Raw genomic sequence first — 21,044 nt, 5'->3', positions numbered from 1 at the left:
CCGGGGAGCCCCGCCTCCCGGCCGCTCGCCCCGCCCGGATATCCGGCCTGGCCCCGCCTCCCGGCTGCCGGGACGATGGCGCTGTGCGAGGTGGTGGCGTGCGGAAGCTCTCTGCTCTGGCCTCGGGTGTTGCTCTTCGGCGACTCCATCACCCAGGTACCGCCGCTCGGCGCCGTCCATTCCGCGGAACCCGGCTCGGCCACCACGTGGCCCGGTCTCTTGGGCGTCCTCGCCGCGCCCTCGGGGGGGCGTCGCCCTCGCCGCGGGCCAGGCTTCTTCGGTGATTCCTGGCTCTCCTCTCCGCGCGGGAGGGGCCCATTCCTCCCGACTGTTACGAGGTTGTCGGGGCCGCCTCCCTGCACCCCGCTTCCCCCAGCAGATGCTGCCCCAAGGCCTGGACGCTCACAGAGCGTCGTGTCCCCGCCGCCTCCAGAGCCCCTTCGTGACACCTGGCAGTGGTTCATTTCTCGGTGTTGGTAGCTTCCAGGAGGGTGACATCTTCAGGAGGGCAGCGCGGCTTCGCGGTACTGGACACACGTTCCGTTTAGTCTTAGGGGGCTTGTTTGACGGATGAGATGAAGTGCAGGGAAGTTTAGGGACTTGTCCACGCCACGCGCTGGGAGTGACAGGGCCTGGGCTGGCCGCTCTTTCCTTTCGGTGTCATTTTTCATAGGGATTTTGGGAAGACCTGGCACGTTGTTTTCATCGTAGTGTCTTCCTGGTCAGTGGCTGTTGTCCTTTTCCCTGAAAGGTACTTTGAATGTGCTCACAGCGGGAACAGTGCTTTGTGTCCCACGCGGAGCTTCCTGGGGCGTCACCTTGCACAGATCACGGCGGCGCTGAAGCACTTCCTGCAGTTCCGTACCTCCCATTCCATGCGGAAAACACTCTCAACCCCCGTGCTTCCTGTGATGGAACATCTCGCCGCTCTCTTGAATGAGATGCCGCCAAGTGATACCGACCAGGGTTCTTGGCCTTCCCAATCGGTAGAAATGGATAAGAGGCCAGTCCAGAAATTCAAGCAGGGCTTGACTGGGGCTCCTGCAGCTGCCGGAGGGGAGCGAAAACAAGTAACAGGTTCCCTTGCTCGCTCCCCCCACCCCAGGGGGGGCAAGCTCGTCCCTTACACGGGGTGAGGGTAGGGGTGTGTCCAGGGGTCGGGCGGAGGGGCGACTGAGGTGGTTCGCCCACCCCTTGGCGGTGTTGAGCGCACGGGGCACGCGCAGGACCCTGCCTTTGCTCTCTGCTCTTCAGAAGTGGCAGTTGGGTTTTTGGCCTTTTTCGTGTCTTGCCCATAATTTGCCCCAGCTGCGCAGGGACGCAGTTATTTTTAGTCCCTTAGCGTTTCTTTGTATTCTGTTGCTGAAGGAGGAGACGTAGGTCCAGGGGCAAGCTCTGCAGCCGAGGGCCCCAGGTCCCAGATCACCTTTTCACCCAAGATTATTTCAACTCTCATTCAAGGAAAAATAGGTGTTCTTACTTCAGGGAGGGAGTACATTTTAAAAATTACCTTCCCATGGTGTTTTTCATTTTGTTTTGTTTTATCTTATTCTTCTCACGTTCAGACATGACTTCCTAAACCAGTTTTCTGTGTGTATGCCAATAATTGGTAACATTATTTTTAGGCATCTAGGGCAGTAAGGACTCTCCAAGTTCCATGGGAATATATATCAAAAAATATTCACCCTGAGTTCTGTAATTAATTTCTTTATTAATTCTTTCAACTATGAAGAGGTAGTGTAGTGTGGATTTCACTTCCTAACTGAACATACAGTTGATTTCATCTCTTGTACCTAGATTTAAGTAGCTTTTCTAGATAACAGTGAGTCTAATATAGGTCTCAATAAAATGCAGGTGATTGGCTCAAGTCCAGTTGACAGGGAAGAAAACTATCTCTTGCTTCCAGAGTGCTGCTGAGGTGTAGCTATAGTAATCCCTAAGACGACCTCGGAGCAAAGCAAATGGTGAAGGCCAAGAAGTCAGGGAGTACAAAGAGAAAACAAGAGGGGAGTTGCTGAGCAGTGTGTCCTAATTACACTGATAAACAGTAACGGGCTTTCCTGTCTTCAGTTTTCTTTGCAGCAGGGTGGGTGGGGAGCATCGCTGGCTGACAGGCTGGCCGGGTGAGAACAGTTTCTAGATTCCTACTTGAGTGTTTACTGATGGAGAAGAGAGTGAATGATGCAGTTTGAAACAGTAAGTTCCTCCTTTTTGTGTATTTGCAGGCTGTTCCTAGTTAGTGTATATAAGGGGTTGGGGGAGAGAAGGGCAGCACTCAGGTTCAGTTAAAACTTTGCCACTTCATGAAACCAAACCCTAAAAGTTGTAAAATATATTAGGGGCTTGGATCCAAAAATACAGCTATTCACTATCTAAACAAGACAAGTTCTTTTTCAGTTATGGTGGGTACGATTTAAATAATGAGCAAGGAGTTCAATTGAAAGAATACAAAATATATTCTAAAACCAAAGTTGGATTCATTTTTGGATAGAGATTTTTCCCCCCAGATTCTCTTTATAAAAGATATCAGATATATAAAAAATAAAATATATCAGATATATAAAAAATATTTTAAAATATATCATTAATAAAAATAGTGATGATTTTGGTATTCCATTTGCCAAACGGAAATCATTAAAAGGGAAACAATGTTCCAGTTCAGGTGCCAGAGACTTTAAAATACTTCATGTTTGTTGTCTCATTTAATCTCTACAGCTGCCCAGTAACACAGTGATTTATCATTCTCCTATCCATCTTATAGCTGAGAAAAATAAGGTGGAGAGAGGTAGATAACAAAGTCACACAACTAAGAAGTGTCAGGTGGCCTGGCCCCGGAGCCCCGGATCCTCCGGCTCCGGGGATGACAAGGGCCCCGCTCTCCTGTCGGAGGGCGAGTCAGCTGCTGTGCGCTGCTTAGTGAAGCGCCTGGCCCGTGAGAAGTGCTCCGTAAGTACTGGCTCTTTTTTTTTTTAATAATTCAGTACCTGTTTAATTGGTCCACTAACCTTTTCTGATCAAATAGAAGATATGGAAAAGCTAAATAATTATTCAAATGGCCTGAAAAACTGCAGGCATTGCAGATGTTTCTCCAGTACATAATAATGTTAGTACTAAAATCTTGTCAGAATTGTTTACAGGTGTGATTGCTGGAAGACCATTTAATTAGCAAGTAGTTATTTTTCAGAATTGAGAGTAATTATAGGAAAAGATGAAGTTGTAGACAGTGTGTGGTCTGGTAGGCTTTATCTATGTCACTCTTAAAAGCATCTTGTGACAGCAGGCACAAAGCCGAGCGGCCACCGGGAGGCCTCGGCTGGGTGAGTCCCGCCTCCCCTCTCCTGGGCTCACCGCCCTCGGCCAAGCCCGCGAGAGCCCGTTGAGAAGCAGAGTGGCACCGCGGCCCGGGAGCTAGAACCCAGGCAGAGCGGGATCCTCCCGTGGGCGGGCGCGCTGAGCCCACCTTCCACCGGGCAGGCCCACGGGAGAAAGCAGGAGGCCGTGTCGGGAGGGGCGCGCGGCAGAGGGACCGCAGCTCCAGCCCAGCCTCCCTTTCTGTGCCGGCAGCGCCGCCCCTTTGTGTCCCACACCGACGGCTGCCCTTCGGAGGAACGCGGTCTTTAGCCACGTTGACGCTTGGGGTGAATCTTTTGCAGACCCAGGCCCCTGTTTGCTTCAGCCACGTGCAAGGCCCAGAATTGACTTGATTCAGTGTTTTCATTTCACCTAACCTCCAAGTTTGAAGGTTATTAAGAGTCACCTTACTGTGACTGTCCTTCTGTACTGCCTACCTGGATAGCAATAAATTTAAAACATGTAATTGTGTCCCATAGTGACGTCCTTAAGTTTTAGCTTTAAATAAGATCTTTGTATACTCAGTACAAAAAGCATTTTAAGCATTCTTAAATCCACTTAAATGCTTTTTAATTTACTGATTATTTTCATCAATCTTTTTTTAGCCTTATCCAAGTATTTCTTTAACCAAAAATACTTGGTTTGAAAGGTTAGAAAAAACTCATCTTCTTCAGTTTTTAAAAGCTTCTGCTGTTCGCTTTTAAAGATATGCTCTTGCCTGTTGTCATTTATAAAAACCTAATTTACATTTTTTCTGGAAGGCAGTCAATCTTACAGAGCCTGGATGTTTTGGAAAGAATCTTTTAGTTAATTCCTATCCTTTTCCCAACTTCATCTGAACTTAAATACCTGTTATTAGCCAAGACTTCATGTAAAAACCTTTCTTAATTTTCCGGTTTCTTCCAGCCTTTTGAATAACTTGGGCACTATTGATGATGTTACTCAATCCAGAGAAATTCAGATATTCTTCCCCTTTCAGAAGGGAACTTTAACAGTTTCAACCATGGGCCTCACCTGCAGTTTTTTTGGTTCACAGCCTTATAATAATGATATATATATATATATATATATTTTAAAATCTATAATGGCAGGGATTTATTGAGCTCCTTGTACGTATCTGGCCACTACATTACTTTTAATCTTCACATATCCTAGCAGATTGGGTATTAGTGCTCATCTCTCACAGCTGGGAAGACTGAGGCACGGAGAAATTAAGTAAGTTGTCAAGGCCTCCTTGCCAGTGGAGGGCAGCGAGATCCGGGCACTGGCTGCTCTGCGTCACGGCCACAGCATACAGGCCTCAGGGAGGGAGCTGTTCGGCCTCGCACCACCGGATGGATGTAAGACAGACTTGTCAAAGTTCTAGAGTGTTCCATTTTAAAGTATTCTAAGCGGAGGCTTTAAAATGGCTAGCCAGCAATTTGTAATCATTACATACTAAAAACACAAGAACCACACTTAGGAATAAATGTGGCTGAATTTTTTTGTTGCTCCCAAGGCTGATCAATGCTGAGCGCTTGGAGAGTCGCGTCAAACCAGAGTCCGCTCCTGCTGCCCTTTGGCATCTGGTGCTTGGCCTTTGGCCTGCAGTTATTCATCGGTGCCCTAGCTTCTCTGCTTAGTTGCTTATATGTAGGAATTTGAACCATACACCAAAATTAACCACATCAATTTGCTAACCATCAATTGAAGTTTGAGATTCATTGGGAAAAAAATTTTTTTTAGTGGACAACTTGAAACATCTACAGACCCTACCCAAAGTCACAGCTACTCAGTGTTGGGGCTGGGATTCTAACGCAGGCGGCCAGCTCAATTTCCATGGTTGGTTGTTTTCAGTATACCATACAGTACTGTGAACCAAATCATATATTTTTAAGAAGGAATAAAATGCCTGTTAACAAACTGGTTTAAACTGAAACACAACTAACACATATTTACTGAAACTACTGAATCAAAACCACCGGGTAATAATGAGAAGCGTGTGTCAGTGTAGTTTGCCACTGTAACAAATGCACCCGCGGGTGGGCGGTGTAGGTCGTCGGGGAGCGGGGCTGGGGGTGGGGCTGGGGGTTAGGGGAAGTCTGTACCTTCTGCTCGGCTTTTCTGTAAACCTAAATCTCCCCTTCAAAACAGTGTGTAAAAAAAGTCTCAGGAATTCCGTGTACGCTTATCCCATTAGAGTTCCAGCTTATTAGTGCCTTTCTACCTTTAATACCTGCCTGCTGTAAACTCCATTTTAAAAGTACCCCACTGACCATGCATGAAATCAGCTAGTCTGCATAGCCCCTTTGTTCATTATTATTCATAACCTCTCTCATCGAGGAATGGGATGGATTTGCTGTATCTTGGAACCATGAAGGAGACGAACATGCCTCAACTCTGCTGCTGCTCTGATCTTACCAAAGTGACACCTGGGCAGTGGCAGGGCCATGGCACAGAGCAGGCATTGTGAGCCCAAGCACACCCTCCCACACGGAAGGTTGGCTACAGGCGACCAGAAATAGTTCTTTGCTCACAATTCATCTTTTTTATTTTTTTTTATTTTTTTTAAATTTATTTTTTAATTTATTTTTTTTTTTGGCTGCATTGGGTCTTCATTGCTGCGCGCGGGCTTTCTCTAGTTGCGGCGAGCGGGGGCTACTCTTCGTTGCGGTGCACGGGCTTCTCATCGCGGTGGCTTCTCTTGTTGCGGAGCACGAGCTCTAGGCGCACGGGCTTCAGTAGTTGTGGCATGTGGGCTCAGTAGTTGTGGCTCTCGGGCCCTAGGGCACAGGCTTAGTAGTTGTGGCGCACGGGCTTAGTTGCTCTGCGGCATGTGGAATTTTCCCAGGCCAGGGCTCGAACCCGTGTCCCCTGCATTGGCAGGCAGATTCTCAACCACTGCGCCACCAGGGAAGTCCCTACAATTCATCTTTAAAAATGTTTCATTTCAGAAAATGCGATGTTCCGAATCGTGGATTTTCGGGTTACAATACCAGATGGGCGAAAATTATCCTCCCGAGGTTAATCAGGAAGGGGAACAATTTGGACAGCCCAGTAGCAGTTACAATTTTCTCTGGTGCCAGTGACAGTGCGCTAAAAGGTAAAGGCATTCTTGTTTTCCTAGTTCATTTTTAATTGTTTTTTTGGTTACAGCAAACTTAAATTTATATACTTTTTTCATCTGTTTACCTATCTCCCGGTAGGTAAAGTTTTGCCAAATTTATAATGAGTTCCCTGAGTTTACTTCCATGTATTTCTTCTGGCTTTCTTTAATGTCAGTGAATTTTATTCCCAACTTATTTTCTACATGCCTGGGTCGTTGGCAGACCTAAAATTTCAAGCACTTGAATGTTTTTTATAGTCCAGTAGTGCTGTGCCCAATTTCTAATGTTTCTTTCTCTTTAGTTGATGTAGTTGGCAGCAGAGAGGTCAAACTGGACACCTTGCAGTGTGACTCACACTGATGGAGAAAGGGTAGCTCAGGGCAGCAGCGCCCTGACCCAGCACAGGCTTGACTCCTGGGCGACGGGCAGCAGGTCTGAACAGGAGACGTGTCTCCATATTTTTGGAAGAACTGCTGCTGTGACTAGAGGCACAGGCCTCTCTTCCTTTGCTGCTCATGAAAGGAGAGCCCTCTGCTCGGCATAAAGGAGAAGAGTAGGCAGCTTCCAGAGGCTTCTCCCATGCCCCACCCCCAGCAGCGAAGGTCTGCTATTAACAGGCACACGGTCGGGCCTCTCAGGTGAGGCTGGAGAGAAGGGAAGGGACAGCTGCCGACTGTGATGCAAGGAAGTCTTGCCGCCTGTGAGACCATAGACTACAGGTGTTGGTGGAGACTAAGCTCTCTCCAGAAAAACCCAGAAGTTTTCAAACAGGTGAATTTCTATCAAATTTAGGACAAGGAGAAATACTTTCTGAGTATAAAAACTTAGAGGAAATTGCAATGGAGGAAACTGCAAAGGAAAAAATAGATTTGTGAAATAAATTAGCTATGTCAAAAAAACTATTAAAAAAAGAAAATGACACACTAAGGAAAATGTTGGCAAAAGCATGAGAGACAAAAGGTTAATGTCTTTAATGTAGAAATCAATTAAGAAAAATATTAACTCCAGTTTAAAAAATAGGCAAAGGGGCTTCCCTGGTGGCGCAGTGGTTGAGAATCTGCCTGCCAATGCAGGGAACACGGGTTGGAGCCCTGGTCTGGGAAGATCCCACATGCCGTGGAGCGACTGGATCCGTGGGCCACAATTACTGAGCCTGCGCGTCTGGAGCCTGTGCTCCGGCACAAGAGAGGCCGCAATAGTGGGAGGCCCGCGCACCGCGATGAAGAGTGGCCCCCAATTGCCGCAACTGGAGAAAGCCCTCGCACAGAAACAAAGACCCAACACAGCCAAAAATAAATAAATAAATAAATAAATTTTAAAAAAAAAATAGGCAAAGGCAGGAACAGGTAATCGCAACAGGAGAAATTTAGTAGCCAGTACATGTTTGAAAATGTGTAAAAACTTCTGTTATCCACAAAATGAAAATTGAAACAAGGAGTTTTGGTTTTTTGACTCTCAAATCCATGGTTTTAAGCAGTAATACTTAGAGCTGACAAGTGTGGAAAACAGGCACTCTTACAGTACTGGTGGGAAAACTTGAAACCTTTCTGGAAAGCTTCCCTAGAGACTTCCCTCATCTAGAAACCCAGCCTAAGGAAACACCTAGTATGTAATGCAGCCAGGTATATGTGTAAAGATGTCTATGCACTGTTATTTATAATAGCAAACAATTAGAGTGCTGCACAGTAAGGAAATAGAAGCATCCACTGTGGTCACCCGACAACTAAACACCATGTTTTTGAGGACTGCTTGTAGGCACAGAAATGCTCATAATGTTATGTGAAAAAAGCACAATATGGTCGTTTATCTTCAGTGTGATCCTTCTTTTTTTTTTTTTTAAGTCTACATATCTGCATGGAAAAGACTGGAAAGAAGCACGACCAAGTGCCAACAGTGGTTTTCTGGGTGGTAGGGTCATGAGTGCTGTTACTTTTCTCCTAGATTATACTTATGTGTGGTTTGCACATGGCCTGCAGTGAGCCTTGTGTGAGCCTGTCTAGAAGGAATCCTTTGCAGTGACGTTAGCCGTTGCTTAGTTTATTTATTGAGGGCTTCCTTCCCAGCAGGCGCCTTGCTCTAAGTGCCTTACACGCTTTGCTGATGTAATTTTCACAGCTACCCTATGAGGTAGACCCTATTGTCATCCTCATTTTACCAGCGAGGAAACGGAGGTACAGAAAGGCTGATCATTTGTCCAAGGGCACGTGGCTAGCCAGTGACAAAGCCGGGCTAGAACCTGGGCAGGCTCACTGCCCAGCGCAGGTCTTACTTCTTTACAAATTCAGCCTAATCGACTAATAACCACATGACCAGTAAAGGAGGAAAGACGCGAGTGCTTACAGGGCCCCGAGCCAGAGCCTTTGGGGTCTGTTTTACGTAGGACTCTGTACTTGAACTCTTCCCCCTTCTCCTTCTGCACTTGGCGCTAAACGGTCCCCCAGCGACGTCACGAGTTGTGCCCATTTGTGAATGTGCATCAACCTTAACTGTCATCACTTACGAGTCCGCATTTGGGCTGAAGTGTCCGCGTTCCTCCCAAACAGATGAGAGCCCCAAGCAGCACACGCCCTGGGGGAGCACGCCGCAAACCTGACGTGCACGGCGCCGCACCGCACCTGCACTCCGTGGGCATGCCCGAGGGCAGGCTTATCCTCATCGCACCACGCCGCTCTGTGAGGCCGCATGGGGACAGCAGTGCCTCCGGCAAGGTGAGCAGGTGAGCGCAGCCCAGACGCCGGGCCCAGGGAGGGGCAGGTGGGACCTGTCTCCAGCCGGGGGCCTCGGCTTCTTGGGGGCCTGTGAGTTCCCGTCTGTCTGCTTTAGTCGACAGAAGTTGAAGCAGAGCTCCCAGCCTGTCGTAGCGTGATGCAGAAAAGGATCCTGGCCGCGCGTGAGTCGGGCCCCGGGCCTGGTACTTGCCTGACTCCGGGGGGCACAGGAGGCCGCCGAGGAGTGTTCTGCGCGGCCAGGGGCTGCGGCTCCCGCGTGGTGCAGAGGCTCGGGCTGTGTGCGCTCTGACACAGGTCCACACTCGGGGTGTTTTCCTGACTTCTGAACAGCAGGGGGAGGTCGCTTTGCCCATTTCCGCCTGCACGTGGCCCTTTCTCCGCTGCCTCGCCTCACCTGGGAGCCTGCCTTGGCAGTGGGACCTTTCACCCAGATCCAAGGCTCCTCTGCAGGTCACCAGCACGGACGCGCTCAAGCGCAAGGGCACTGCCAGCGTCACTGGTGGTTGAGTGATCGGAGGCTGCTCCAGGGCTCGCCAGCGCCAGGGTTCTGGCTCCCGTTCTGTCCCCACCAACTATGCATGTTGGCACCTGTATGTGCTATACCAGGACCTGGCCAGGTGCGCAGGATACAGAGATGACTAGAACCCGGTTCCTGCTGTTGGGCTAGCAGGGGAGCTAGGCCAGCTGTCGTCAGATATTTGAAGGGCGCCGTCACGTAAAGAGGACAACGCCCTGCTGTTAGCTCCGGAGGGCAAAGGGAAGACCCCCGTGGGCGTCATCAAGGGCGATTTCAGGTCATAATGATCGCTTGGGAGGTAGAAAGTCGCTACAGGAAACGTTCACGCTGAGCCTGGACGAGCAGAGGAGTGCAGCCAGCGCTCAGTGCTGCTCACATTGCAGGTCACGACCCATGTGTGGATCGTGAAACCAAGTGAGTTGTGACTTTTTTTAATGGACTATAATAGAAAAATCCGTATCTAGAATGCGGTGGGCACGTCTCATGAGACTGTTGCACTCTTGTAGGCGTGCGTGTAATGAGTCCTGCTGCATCACTCTAGTTTCAGCCAGGTTCATGACTTTGGACCACGCGCGGTTCTCCCGTGGTCCCAGATTAGCAGGTCAACGTCATCTGGGAACTTGGTAGAAGTGCAGATGCTTGGATCATCCCAGACCTGTGGAAGCAGAAGTGTAGGGGAGCAGCCCAGGGCATGCTCCCAGTGAGCCTGCTGTGTACCCAGGTTTGAGAATCCCCGCACTGCAGTGCCTGGCGCTGGGTAAACCACGCCCCGTCGCCTACAACAAATACAGTTTCACTGGACGACAGCCAGGCCCATGGTTTACATGTTGTCTGCGGCTACTTTGGAGCTGTGAGGGCAGGGCTGAATAGTTGCCCGTGAAGCCTGTCTCCTGTCCAGCCCGTGGCAGAGGAAGGTTGCTGAGCCCCAGGCTGGCCTGAGTGACCTCTGTGCTCCCTTCCAGCTCTCGCCTTCTCTGGTCCAAAGTCGTCTACAAGTGACTTTTCCACTACGTGGCTGTGGCTTCTCATTACACATAACGATTCAGGGGCCTGAGCCCAGCGGTCCTGCCCCCCGTACCCCATAGTGGTCACCTGCCCAACTCCGTTCGCCTCTGGCCTGCGCTCCAGCCAAGCCGCTCAGCTCCCCCGGCCTGCTCTGCCTCTGTGTCTATTCGGTGTCCTCTGAATGCCCTCCATGGCCCCTCATCCCCATCGTCCTTGGTCCTGTGCTGGGGAGGGCAGCACACTAGTGACCCGTGAGGCCCGTCCTTGTGTCCCCCAAGCCCCGTGGCTGGCCCACTTCGGGTCTGTAAGCACACGCCCGTTCACTTGAACTGAGAAACCCTCCAGGTAGTAGAACTTACACAAAGACCAGCACTTGGGTTTATCAGTTGCACAGTGGATTTTCTCTTCTCAATAGGGTGCAAATTAAATCGCCTCAACTCGGTCGTTGGTGAATATGCCAGGGCCTGTTTACAAGTAGCCCAAGACTGTGGGATTGATGCACTTGACCTGTGGACCCTGATGCAGAAGGACAGTCAGGTATAGTGGCCTGCTCGGTCCCGTCGGGTGAGTAGGATCACACAGCAGTGACCACGCTGTGCGCCGTCTGCCTGGCGCAGCTCTGAGTGGGTGAGACAGTTGTCCTTTTCACCAACTGGAATGAAACGGAGTGGATGGAGTGGAGGAGCTGGAGAGGCTCCCGGACGGCCTGCAGACCCCGCACCTTGCTTGGCCTGGTTCTTTACCGGCATCCAGCAGTGGGCACCGTGCTCTGGGAACCACTTTAATAGGAGTTGGCATATAGGGAAATGAATGAGCAATAAATGGTTCATATTTAAGAACATCCAGGCCAAGTTTTATAATATGGAGAGGGGGAAAGTTAAAAGAGGCAAAACAGTGAATTTAAGTAGAATATGGTATTAACTAAAATTCATATTTTGAGGTACGGAGTTCTAATTGGTTTAAAGCCAGAAAGCCCACTTACAAATAAAAGGTAAAAAGCCAGTCCCCGTGCAGAATGACACAGCCGCCCCGGAAGACAGCATGACAGCTTCCCGTACAGTTAAATAAACGTGCGCTTATGTGGGACCCAGCAATCCCACCGCAGACGAGAAGGCCGTGTCTGTCTTCCTCTGCACCCTGACTGGACTGGACCCACCTCGTGCGTTCCCAGGTCGGGAAGCAGGCTTGGCCACGTGACCGCTGAGACAGCACCCAGAGCTGTGGTTTGGTCTGGGTTACGCTTCCACCTGAGATGGTTTGGAAAAGTAATGCTGCTAGAGAATAGGAAATTGCAGACTGCTGGGCTAGTGGCTCTTTGAAAGTCCTGTTAGACTTACTTAACATATTAAGAGTCCCGAGCTGGGAAGGTCTTCCTCAGCGATCATCTGACCTGACACAGCAGAGATGAGAAAACTAAGGCCCGGGAGGAGTGCGGCTAGAATCGGAATGGCTGGTCTGCAAGTCATGAACCAGCTCCAGGTTCTAACGGGGATGGGCGGAGCTCTAGCGTAGGGAAAAGATTCTTCCCCAAAGGAGAAAGGGCTCCAGGGGTGGGGCGTCTGGACTCGGGACGGTACAAAGTCTTTTTGTCTGATACTGTGCCTGTCAATTTAATTCCTAAACTGAGAAGAGTCAAAAACAATTTGACACACTGGGCCCTGAGCTCTTGTGACAAATTTTTCCTTTTGTTGACTACATTAATGTGCTGTATTCACTCATTGCTCCTCTTCTTCCATCTGCTGGCCTGGAAGGACACTTCGGCTCAGGCGCTCATTAATGGTGTGAGGTTCTGTGACGCTCCGTGTGTCATATGTAGACACTGTCCCTCCACAAAGGGCGTGGGAGCACTTGATGAGCTAACTAACTGTTCAGGCCAGGGACTCGCCGCCTGGGGCCACAGCTGGGAGACCAGCCACCCCTTTAACTGCGTTCTCTTCCCCTTACAGGACTCTTCTTCCTATTTGTCAGATGGACTACATTTATCACCAAAAGGAAATGAGTTTTTGTTCTCCCAACTTCGGCCTTTGATAGAGAGAGAAGAAAGTCTCTTCCCTGCCTTTGCTGCTCCCTTACTGGCGAGACATAGCAGAAGCAAAAGCAGAACTAAGTCTTCTGGGAGATGGGGACCACTAGTCACAGAAAACCAAGTCCAGCTGTTAATCTACACAAAGACCCCAAGATAAGTGGTCCCAGAAGATTCTTTTCTCAGGTTTAAACCTTTGTTAGTGATTTTTATTGCAGGGTCATGAGCAAACAAACATCTGCCACCAAGATTAATAAAAGCATTGGAATTTTTCAGGACAGCTTTGTACCTAGGTACATCGTGGTTTGATAATAAATACTTATTGATTGATGCGGGTGTCATCAGTGCCACAGCTACAGAATATACCCTGAGCAGCCTGTTAATTTTATAAATGGAAAAAAGGTAAAGACAGTGTTGTTTTTTTAAAAAGTCACAATTTTATAAAAAATGGTTTCTTACATTCAGCTGGGAACCATTTCACTCTCATACATACACCCACACACCCCACTCACATAACAGATTGCAAAAGTGTTAACTACAATATAAGAATATTATGACTAGTTAAAAGACAGCAAATACCACAAGGTACAAGTTCAAGTATTAGTGTAACAGGTATCTGCCTAACAAACATCCTTAGAAAAAAAGATACGATTTGTCACAGGTTTGGTTGATTGCTCTCAAAGCTTACAAGTTATCTCAGTTAAAATGGGTTCGCTGGTGAGCACATTTCAGTACTTAGCAGGGGAAAGAAGCTTGTAAAAGGAAATCAATCAGAATTCAAGCTGATGGTTTTTATCCTTCACACAGTAGATGCAGACCATACTGAAGCACTAGATCAAGAAGGAACGTGGGTCGGTACCCAGGGTTTTTAGGGATCGGTTGTGTGGGGAGAAAGCCCCAGGCCAGCACATCACACCCTGTTCTTCTGGCAGAAACCATCTCATGTACCCTCTTGGCCACTAGTGTTTGAGAAGAGGCGACCATAACTCTCTCATTCTGAAGTAGTTCAGGCTTTCTGAATGGCGAATGTTTTAAGAGGATGGTGACTGACAGTATTTATTGATACATGAAGATACTTCAAAAACACACAAAAACTGCCCGGCTATCTAGGGTCCTAAAACAGTTGGCAGAATTCTGTAGATTCACTGGGCTACAATTTGTAACCCTCACTATGAGCTAGATTGTTTTAATTCTAGAAATTAGAAATTCTTAACAATTTAGAATTAAGAAACATTAACCCAACTTATCCCTAAATTTAGCAGTGTAATTAATTCCCTTCGTCTGCTACAAGTTCTAGGTAATACCTAGAAACAGAACCCACATTTTGGAGACAATGTATACATGGGTTTTATCTCCCTTTGTGTTGAAGGCAAAAGAATAAATCAATCTATTCTGTGTTCCAGTTACCCTCACAAGAAACTGCTAAATGCCTCATTATGTTCGCTGGATCATTACAGTGTTTAAAAAGAACTGATCATCTCCCTAATCAGTGCCGTTCTCAACATAAAAAGTTAATTTACAAAAATGTAAATACTCATAACCTAATCCAGCTGTAGTTTCTGCTTTTGCGTCAGAGGTTGAAGGATATCTGAAAGATCAAAAAAACTAAAACCTGAAAGCCTCAAAATAAGCTAGATTCACCTTACCTCTTCAGAAGGAAAAGGGCCTGACCACACAAGTATTACGTATGCGAAGGAAGTCCAAACACATGACCGGCATCTGCTGTGAAGTCACTTCCTTTTTTCTCCCAAATCTTCACAAAAAATATGCAGTGATTTGAGGTCAAATCTACGAAAACATTCTGCACACGGAAGTCAGAGAGCTCGGGACGCGGTCCTGAACTAGCACTCGGTTTCCTTGCTGTCAATGCGGTTCTGACGCTGCAGCTTAAAGGACGAGGCCTTTTCGCTTCTGGCGGCCGGACGGTCCGTGAGATCCTCGAACGACTTGGCGGCCGTGCTGCTACTCGGGAAGGGGTCCTTCTCGAAGCCGTCCTCGTCGGCGTGCGAGTCCGTGCTGGGGTCCTCCTGGATGGTGTCCATCCGCTGGTGGTCCAGCTTTGGCGCCACGGGCACCGAGGGCGCGGGGGGCACCGCAGGCGCGGGCTGCAGGGGCTGCAGGCGGCCCGGGGTCAGGGGCGCGGGAAAGGGCTTGATGACGCGGACCGACGCGGAGTCCATGCTGCTCAGCATCTCGACGTTCTGCAAAGACACGGAGTAGATAGAGGCACCCCAGGTCCCACAGTCCCGGCCTCGCCCGTCGGCGCCCTGACCCCCACGCTGGGGAAGGCGCCCCGAGGAGCGACTCGAGCGGTTAGCGTTCAGGTCCTGACCCGCCGCCGTTTGGAGGCCCAAAGGAGACCCATGAGAAGCAGCCCCGTCAGGATCCCGGACGGGAAGCGTTCTCTCACTGTCACACTAGGCCCGGGCTGAACGGCTGGCCACTCGGCTGCGGGGAGGGCGGCGGTGCTCCTTTCACTCTCCATCCAAGCGACTAGCAGACGCTCACTGTCACTGTCACGAGACTGACCTGAGCGTCCAGCCTAGACCCCTCCTGCTGCAACAGGCCCTTCCAGCCAGAGAAGGTGCAGCTGGAAGGGCCGGTGGCTCTTGCCGCGGAGGCCAGTGAAGGTCTCTGCTTAGCAGGCCTCAAAATACAACCGAGAACGACTCGTGAGAGACACTTACACTGGGGTGGAACAGAGACAGAGATTCAAACTGCTTATCCAGTTTCTTATCCTAGAAAGAAGAGAAGAGCGGCGTCACTCCTGCGAACAGCTCCGTCAAGCGCCCCTTCCTCATGAGCCCCCCCAATATCGGGAAGAACTCAGCCTGCGGTGTACAAAGTGGGAGCAGGCCGCGCAGAGGAGGGGAACTTCACACCCAAGCTTCAAGGGTTCTGCCCAAGTGTTTCCTCTGCACTTCAAGGAAATGTGTTTTTCGGCGTTAAGTAAGGAAACAGGCAAGGTTTAAGCGCTGGTTTCTGAGGCCCCGCCCCCCGGGCGGGAACACCTAGGGCTGCTCCGTGCGGCGCGCTGGCCGTCAGGGCCGCTCCGGGAGGCTGAGGGGCCTCGCCCGGCGCGGGCCTCCCAGTGCCCCAGCCCGCCGGGGCCTCGTCACTCCTCCCGGCCGTGTCCGGGGTCGCTGGGGCCCAAGCTCTTGGCGGCGCCAGGCGTCCAGTCCCGACAGCACACCCTGCAGAAGGCTGGACACGTGGTCCGCCTCCGCCCTCGGTCCCTGCCCGGGGGCTGACGCTGGCTTCCAGCCCGGCCGCCCTGAACGGCCGCTGAGATCAGAGACAAGCCACCGCCCGCCCTCCCGTCGGCAGCTCTGCGCAGAGATCAAGCGTCAGGCCTCTCGGTCCACAGTCGTAACTCTCGCCGTAAACCACGCCGGTCTGACTCGCAGGTAAAAGCAGCCGTAATGGACGGCACCGTCGCCCATCTGCCAAAGCCTCCACCGCGTCCCCTTTAACACCGCTCCGCTTTAGCAGGGCTTCTCCTCGCGTCCGCAGGCTCGCCGCCCGAGAGAAGGGCCGTTCAGTGAGCGCGCGGCCGAGGGGAGGCACGGGGCCGTGAAGACCGAGCGCTCGCCGCGCCGGAGCAGCCCACGTGCTCGCGGGAGCGCCCCGCGCAGGGGTTTCAGGGCCCAGGCCTGGAGGCCGGGCTCTGACGTCCTCGTCTCTACACAGCGGACAAATCCGCCTTTTCCCACAGAAGCAAGGAGAACGGATCTATAAGAAAATTTCTGGAGGAAGAAATTTTCGGGAAGAACAGGACCAGACCGCCCAGAGAAGCCTCTCGAGCCCCTTAAGCCCTCCCCGTGACAGCGCAGGAATAAAATCGTGTTTCTGTGGACAGCAGAAGGGTCTGACTTAGGCGAGTCAAGCTGCCCATAGGTCTTTCCTGCCCACTCGGCGCCCGTTTCAAAATCAAACTTTATAAAGTGCCTGGAGTTTCTCAAAGCCCTTATTCAACTGGTAACTGTTACTCGTTTTGAACAATAAAGAAGACGGCTCCCTCTCCTCACGCGGAAGCATCTGAGCGAGCGCCCCGGCCGGCGCCGCCAAGACTGCAGACCAGGTGGGGCAGCACGTCTGGAATGCTGCTGTGTGGCACCTGCTCTGCCACAGCAAAGTCAGCCTGGACACGCTCGTTCAGAAGCTTCACTCACCAGAGGTCCTGGACAAGCCCAGTTAACCAGGCTCCTGTGCTTAGAAGTATAAAACTCCTCAGAAATTATACATGAGGGCAAAACATCCGCACACAAAAAGTGTAACTCTTTAAGAGACCATTAGTTAATCTTTTTACAAAAACTGCTTTCCCAGGGATAGCACCAAAAATGTCATTGGAAACAGCAGGTCAGATTTTTCTAAGAACAAATTTTTATCTTTTCCGAAGGTTACATGGTTCGAGTTGCTCAAAATTTTAATAAAATGTTTCATTACTTAAAAACTGGTGACTTACCACACAATGGACCAGAATGCTGAAAGGAATCCAAAATATCAAGGAGAAAACCAGGACGGAACCTACGATGTTGTCTGCTAAAAACTTCCCTGTGAACAATTCCAAACAGTGAATGTCCTGACCAAGTACTTTAGAAACTGAAAATGCAACGTTCTTAGAGTATTGTCACGTGTCAAACGGCACAGACTGCTGGCGGGATATTACAACTGAGCCGGCACCGAGAAGCGTCTCTGTGCCACCTGCTCTACACCCAGCCGTCCCCCCACCCACAGGCGCTCTCCCCAGAATGGCCCCGTGTGCTCGTGGAGAACAGATCGCATCACAGGAGGCCCACACAGTCCGCGGAGGGACCGTGCAGGGGACTCACCCTGGGAGGCTCCTACTAGGCACGATGCTGGCGAAGACAACGCTGAGGCTGTCTGGGTACCATTGTTTGTGTGACTAAGCCCTACATTACGAGCCCTAGAGGACACAGTGCACCCTTGCTTCTGCAAAGTCTGAGGCCCACTTTTAAATAAATGACTCTTACATCAAGCAGGATTCAGCTTTACAACCTATAGGACCGAAGGACACTTATGCTGTCACATGTTCATTTTTTAGTAAAGAAGCCAGTATTTTTACTTCCCTTGTCTGAAAATTTGTGCATACACGCTACACAGGGGCAGACCTATAACGTGTCCATTTTTTTTTTTAGCCAGCAGAGTCGTTTCAAAACAAAAGCAGTAACTATTTCCATCTTCTATTGCACGATTAGGGCCTATCAGTCTGAAACCACACTTTTCTAATGTCATCAGTGAAATCGGCTCAGTTCCAAGCAACCACCCACCCGGGGAAACCACGTACCGAAAGTATTGATGCTCAGCTTGTCAATGAACTCCCAGAACCGCTCAATGACATCCTGCACTCGCTTCTCACATTTGCCCTGTGAACAGAAAGCACCCGGCATTACCCCAGCGGCCACGCATTTAGAAGGAACATGGCTTCCTTCAAGTCAAACACATAATTAACATGAAAAGGGCTCCACTGAAACCAAACGGCCAGGAGAGCCATCTCTGACACACTGGAATGGGTACCTAAGAAGGTAGCATTCTCTGTCACTGACACTCCACAGTCAGTCCATTTTTATAAGTGAATTTAGAGCTACCGGAAGACAAAACTCAAGAAAACCAGTTTGTTAAAGATGGGCCAATTCCAGTAAGGACTGCACTGATCTCACACACACACTGCCAGAGAAGCCTCTCGAGCCCCTTAAGCCCTCTTCCGTGACAGCGCAGGAATAAAATCGTGTTTTTGTGGACAGCAGAAGGGTCTGACTTAGGCGAGTCAAGCTGCCCGTGGGTCTTTCCTACCCACTCAGCACCCATTTCAAAATCAGAGCTTGCAATCCTGCAGAATTAGTGACTTTTATAATTAGCCCAGAAAACCAAGTAAGTAGGACTCCCTGCCTCAAGCTCAGCTTTACCACAAAGTCCCCCAGGCCCTGCCTAGTCTCCTGAGAGCACTTGGTCTTCTCCTCCGAGGTCACACGCACAGTACGTAACTAGACTCTCACACAAGGACAACGGATAGACATGCCAGCATCGGTGCTCTGATTCCCTTCCATTTGCAAAACCCAGCATTTACAAAATAAAAACTTCACATCCGGCTGTTAGAGAAAAAGCTGTAGATAAATAAATACTCACATTCATGTCACAAAATCCTACTGTACAGGGCTTTCCCTTCCTCAAAAATAAGTTCTTCTGTTCGGCGTCGACATAGGGCAGGCAGCGGCCCGAGGGGTCCCTGCAGCACACCTTGCACGAGTTGTCGGTTTCTGAAACAGAGCAGAGCCTCTTAGACACGCGCTCTCCTCCTGCCTGTCCCCCTCCCACCCCGCTCCCGCAGGGAAGGAATCGCACTCATTTTTTATTCCAACAGTGACTATGATCCAGGTTTCACACCCCTCCTCTCCCCTCCCCCCGCCAAAGAGTAACTGCTGAGTTCAGGCTCCTCAGCCCTCAGAGAGGTAAAGCAAGGTAAAAACGATTTACACGGAAACGTTTCCTTTAAGAGATTAAAAGGCAGATTATTCTCTCTACTTCAAACCCTTCATAATGCTAAATGATTCCCTTCGTCCCAACGTTATTACACTGTGGGTTTCAATCCTTGGCTTCTCAGTTTCCAGCACACTCTGTAAAGCCAGGGCTCCAGCGAGAGCCAAGCCACTGTGACAGAATTGCCGGCCTCGGGTGCAGATCTGAGTGACCCACCAGCGACAGGAGCACCGCAGCCTAAGCACAACCTCTCCCCTCCATGGACACCAACCTCCGAAAGCACATGGGGTATGTGGCACACGTACAAATGGCAGGAATGTCCAAAAGGTCAACGGGCCGTATAACTCGGGACAATCTTTACTTGACCTCTTAGGAAAAATTGAAATCAACCAGAACACGAAAACAGGCAAAACCACTTTAAAGGGAAAACAAAACCTCTTCCTCATTCATTCACACGTCAAGCGTTTCCTGGGCGTTTACTATGTGTGCCTGCAGGGCGCCCCGAGCCTCCGGCCGCTCACTGAATAAATCAGCTGACGTTTACTGTGCGTTACCTTTCTTTACGTGTTATTCCACCTGGAAGAGCCGCTCGCTCCACTGTGTGGATGCTAAGTGCCCAACCCAGGGGTTCTGACTTCCGGGATTTTTGTTTTGAAAGCAGCAGGACTCTCTCTGAGGGAAGGCGGGGAGCTCAGAGCCCAGCCCGTCCCTCAGGCCCTTCCTCAGACCCAAGGGTTCCAAAAACAGTGTGGGAATCTGAGGACAAGGGTCCCAGAGGCCACGGCTGAGCGGAGCGCGGCAGCTGGCCCAGCAGACATCCCGCCGTCGGGTGGGAGCCGGGACTGGCCCGCCCTGGGCGGCTCTTGAGCAGCATCCGAGCTCGAGGCCAGCGGGAAGCAGCAGCTCCGGCTGCTCTCACGGCGTCTGGGACGCGGGAGGAGTGAGGACAGACCTCCAGCCACCCGCCCTCCCGCAGTCCCCTCTGGCCTCACCGCCGAGTGGCCTCACGGTCTGAGAACGCAGCCACGAGGGAGACGGACAGGACGGCTTCCACAGACGACCGTGGAAGGAGCGGGATCCGGATGCGGCGGTCTGTCTGCGCACCGCCCGCCGCTCCCCGCCCCTTCGCCCGCTGCAAGGATGGGCAGGGACACGTGCTCACCGTTACACGCGCAGGACTCCAGCCTCTGCTCCCGCTCGCAGAAGGGCACGCACTTGCCGTCTTTACACTTGCCGAGATCCAAGCACACCGTGTCGTCGGCAGCATCGCCGGGAGGGGGGCACTCACTGCTGTTACCTGCCGCACGCAAAGGGCACACGGGCCGCCGTGAGTCACGTGGCCCAGTTCCACGGGGCGGCCCGTGTCCCGGCAGCCGGGGAGCACCGAGGCCTGGCCATGCCGGGCACCGAGCTGCCTGCTCCGCCCAGCGTCCACTCGGCCCCCGCGGCCTCGCCTCCGTCACTACTTACACGTGCCAAGCATTCTGCTTTTACCTTCATATCGTGAAACATAACATACATGCAAAAGAATGTATATATAAAAGAGATCTCTACTACTATCACCAATAAAAGACACCTGTGTGCCCTCCCTTGACTAAGACGCAAACTCCCTAGGAAGGCACACAACCGTCCCCAAGCCACACGCCCGCTCCAACGGCCTCCCTTCAATTTACTGCATTTCTCTCTCCCTTCAGAACCTGACTGTATGCCGCTCAGTACCCACAATGTGCTTGTCTCCACTCTTTCAGGAGGACTGGCGGGGTCCTTCTCACCCTTCAGGTTTTCTCTCCAAGACCTCCTTTCTCGGCCTTTCTCAGCCATCCCCGAGGACCCTG

At 50.7% G+C, this 21,044-nt stretch overlaps 2 protein-coding genes across 7 annotated transcripts in view; one reads left to right on the top strand and one right to left on the bottom strand.

The window, feature by feature from the left end:
* Nucleotides 1–13,041, top strand: IAH1 (isoamyl acetate hydrolyzing esterase 1 (putative)). The gene is given in 10 exon segments (XM_082357580.1): nt 1–156; nt 2,071–2,123; nt 6,285–6,433; nt 8,981–9,004; nt 9,007–9,048; nt 9,051–9,098; nt 9,101–9,145; nt 11,104–11,225; nt 12,635–12,721; nt 12,723–13,041. Coding segments are annotated over 10 exon segments (750 nt in total). The 5' UTR covers nt 1–75; the 3' UTR covers nt 12,822–13,041.
* Nucleotides 13,042–13,125: 84 nt separating this feature from the next.
* Nucleotides 13,126–21,044, bottom strand: part of ADAM17 (ADAM metallopeptidase domain 17) — a 60,825-nt gene continuing 52,906 nt past the window's right edge. For 5 of the 6 annotated variants that reach the window (XM_082357550.1, XM_082357551.1, XM_082357552.1 and 2 more), the window contains 6 exons: nt 20,372–20,506; nt 18,859–18,989; nt 18,020–18,098; nt 17,177–17,265; nt 15,399–15,449; nt 13,126–14,912 (listed from right to left, as the gene is read on the bottom strand). In XM_082357550.1, the coding sequence (XP_082213676.1) occupies nt 14,553–14,912; nt 15,399–15,449; nt 17,177–17,265; nt 18,020–18,098; nt 18,859–18,989; nt 20,372–20,506 (845 nt within the window). In that variant the 3' untranslated portion in view covers nt 13,126–14,552. The remainder of the gene's footprint in view (nt 14,913–15,398; nt 15,450–17,176; nt 17,266–18,019; nt 18,099–18,858; nt 18,990–20,371; nt 20,507–21,044) is intronic. The other variant, XM_082357553.1, reaches the window with a different exon arrangement.

Source organism: Balaenoptera borealis (genome assembly GCF_965194805.1).
Source record: "Balaenoptera borealis genome assembly, chromosome: 15".
NCBI lineage: Eukaryota > Metazoa > Chordata > Mammalia > Artiodactyla > Balaenopteridae > Balaenoptera > Balaenoptera borealis.
This window is presented reverse-complemented; position numbering and strand designations above follow the sequence as displayed.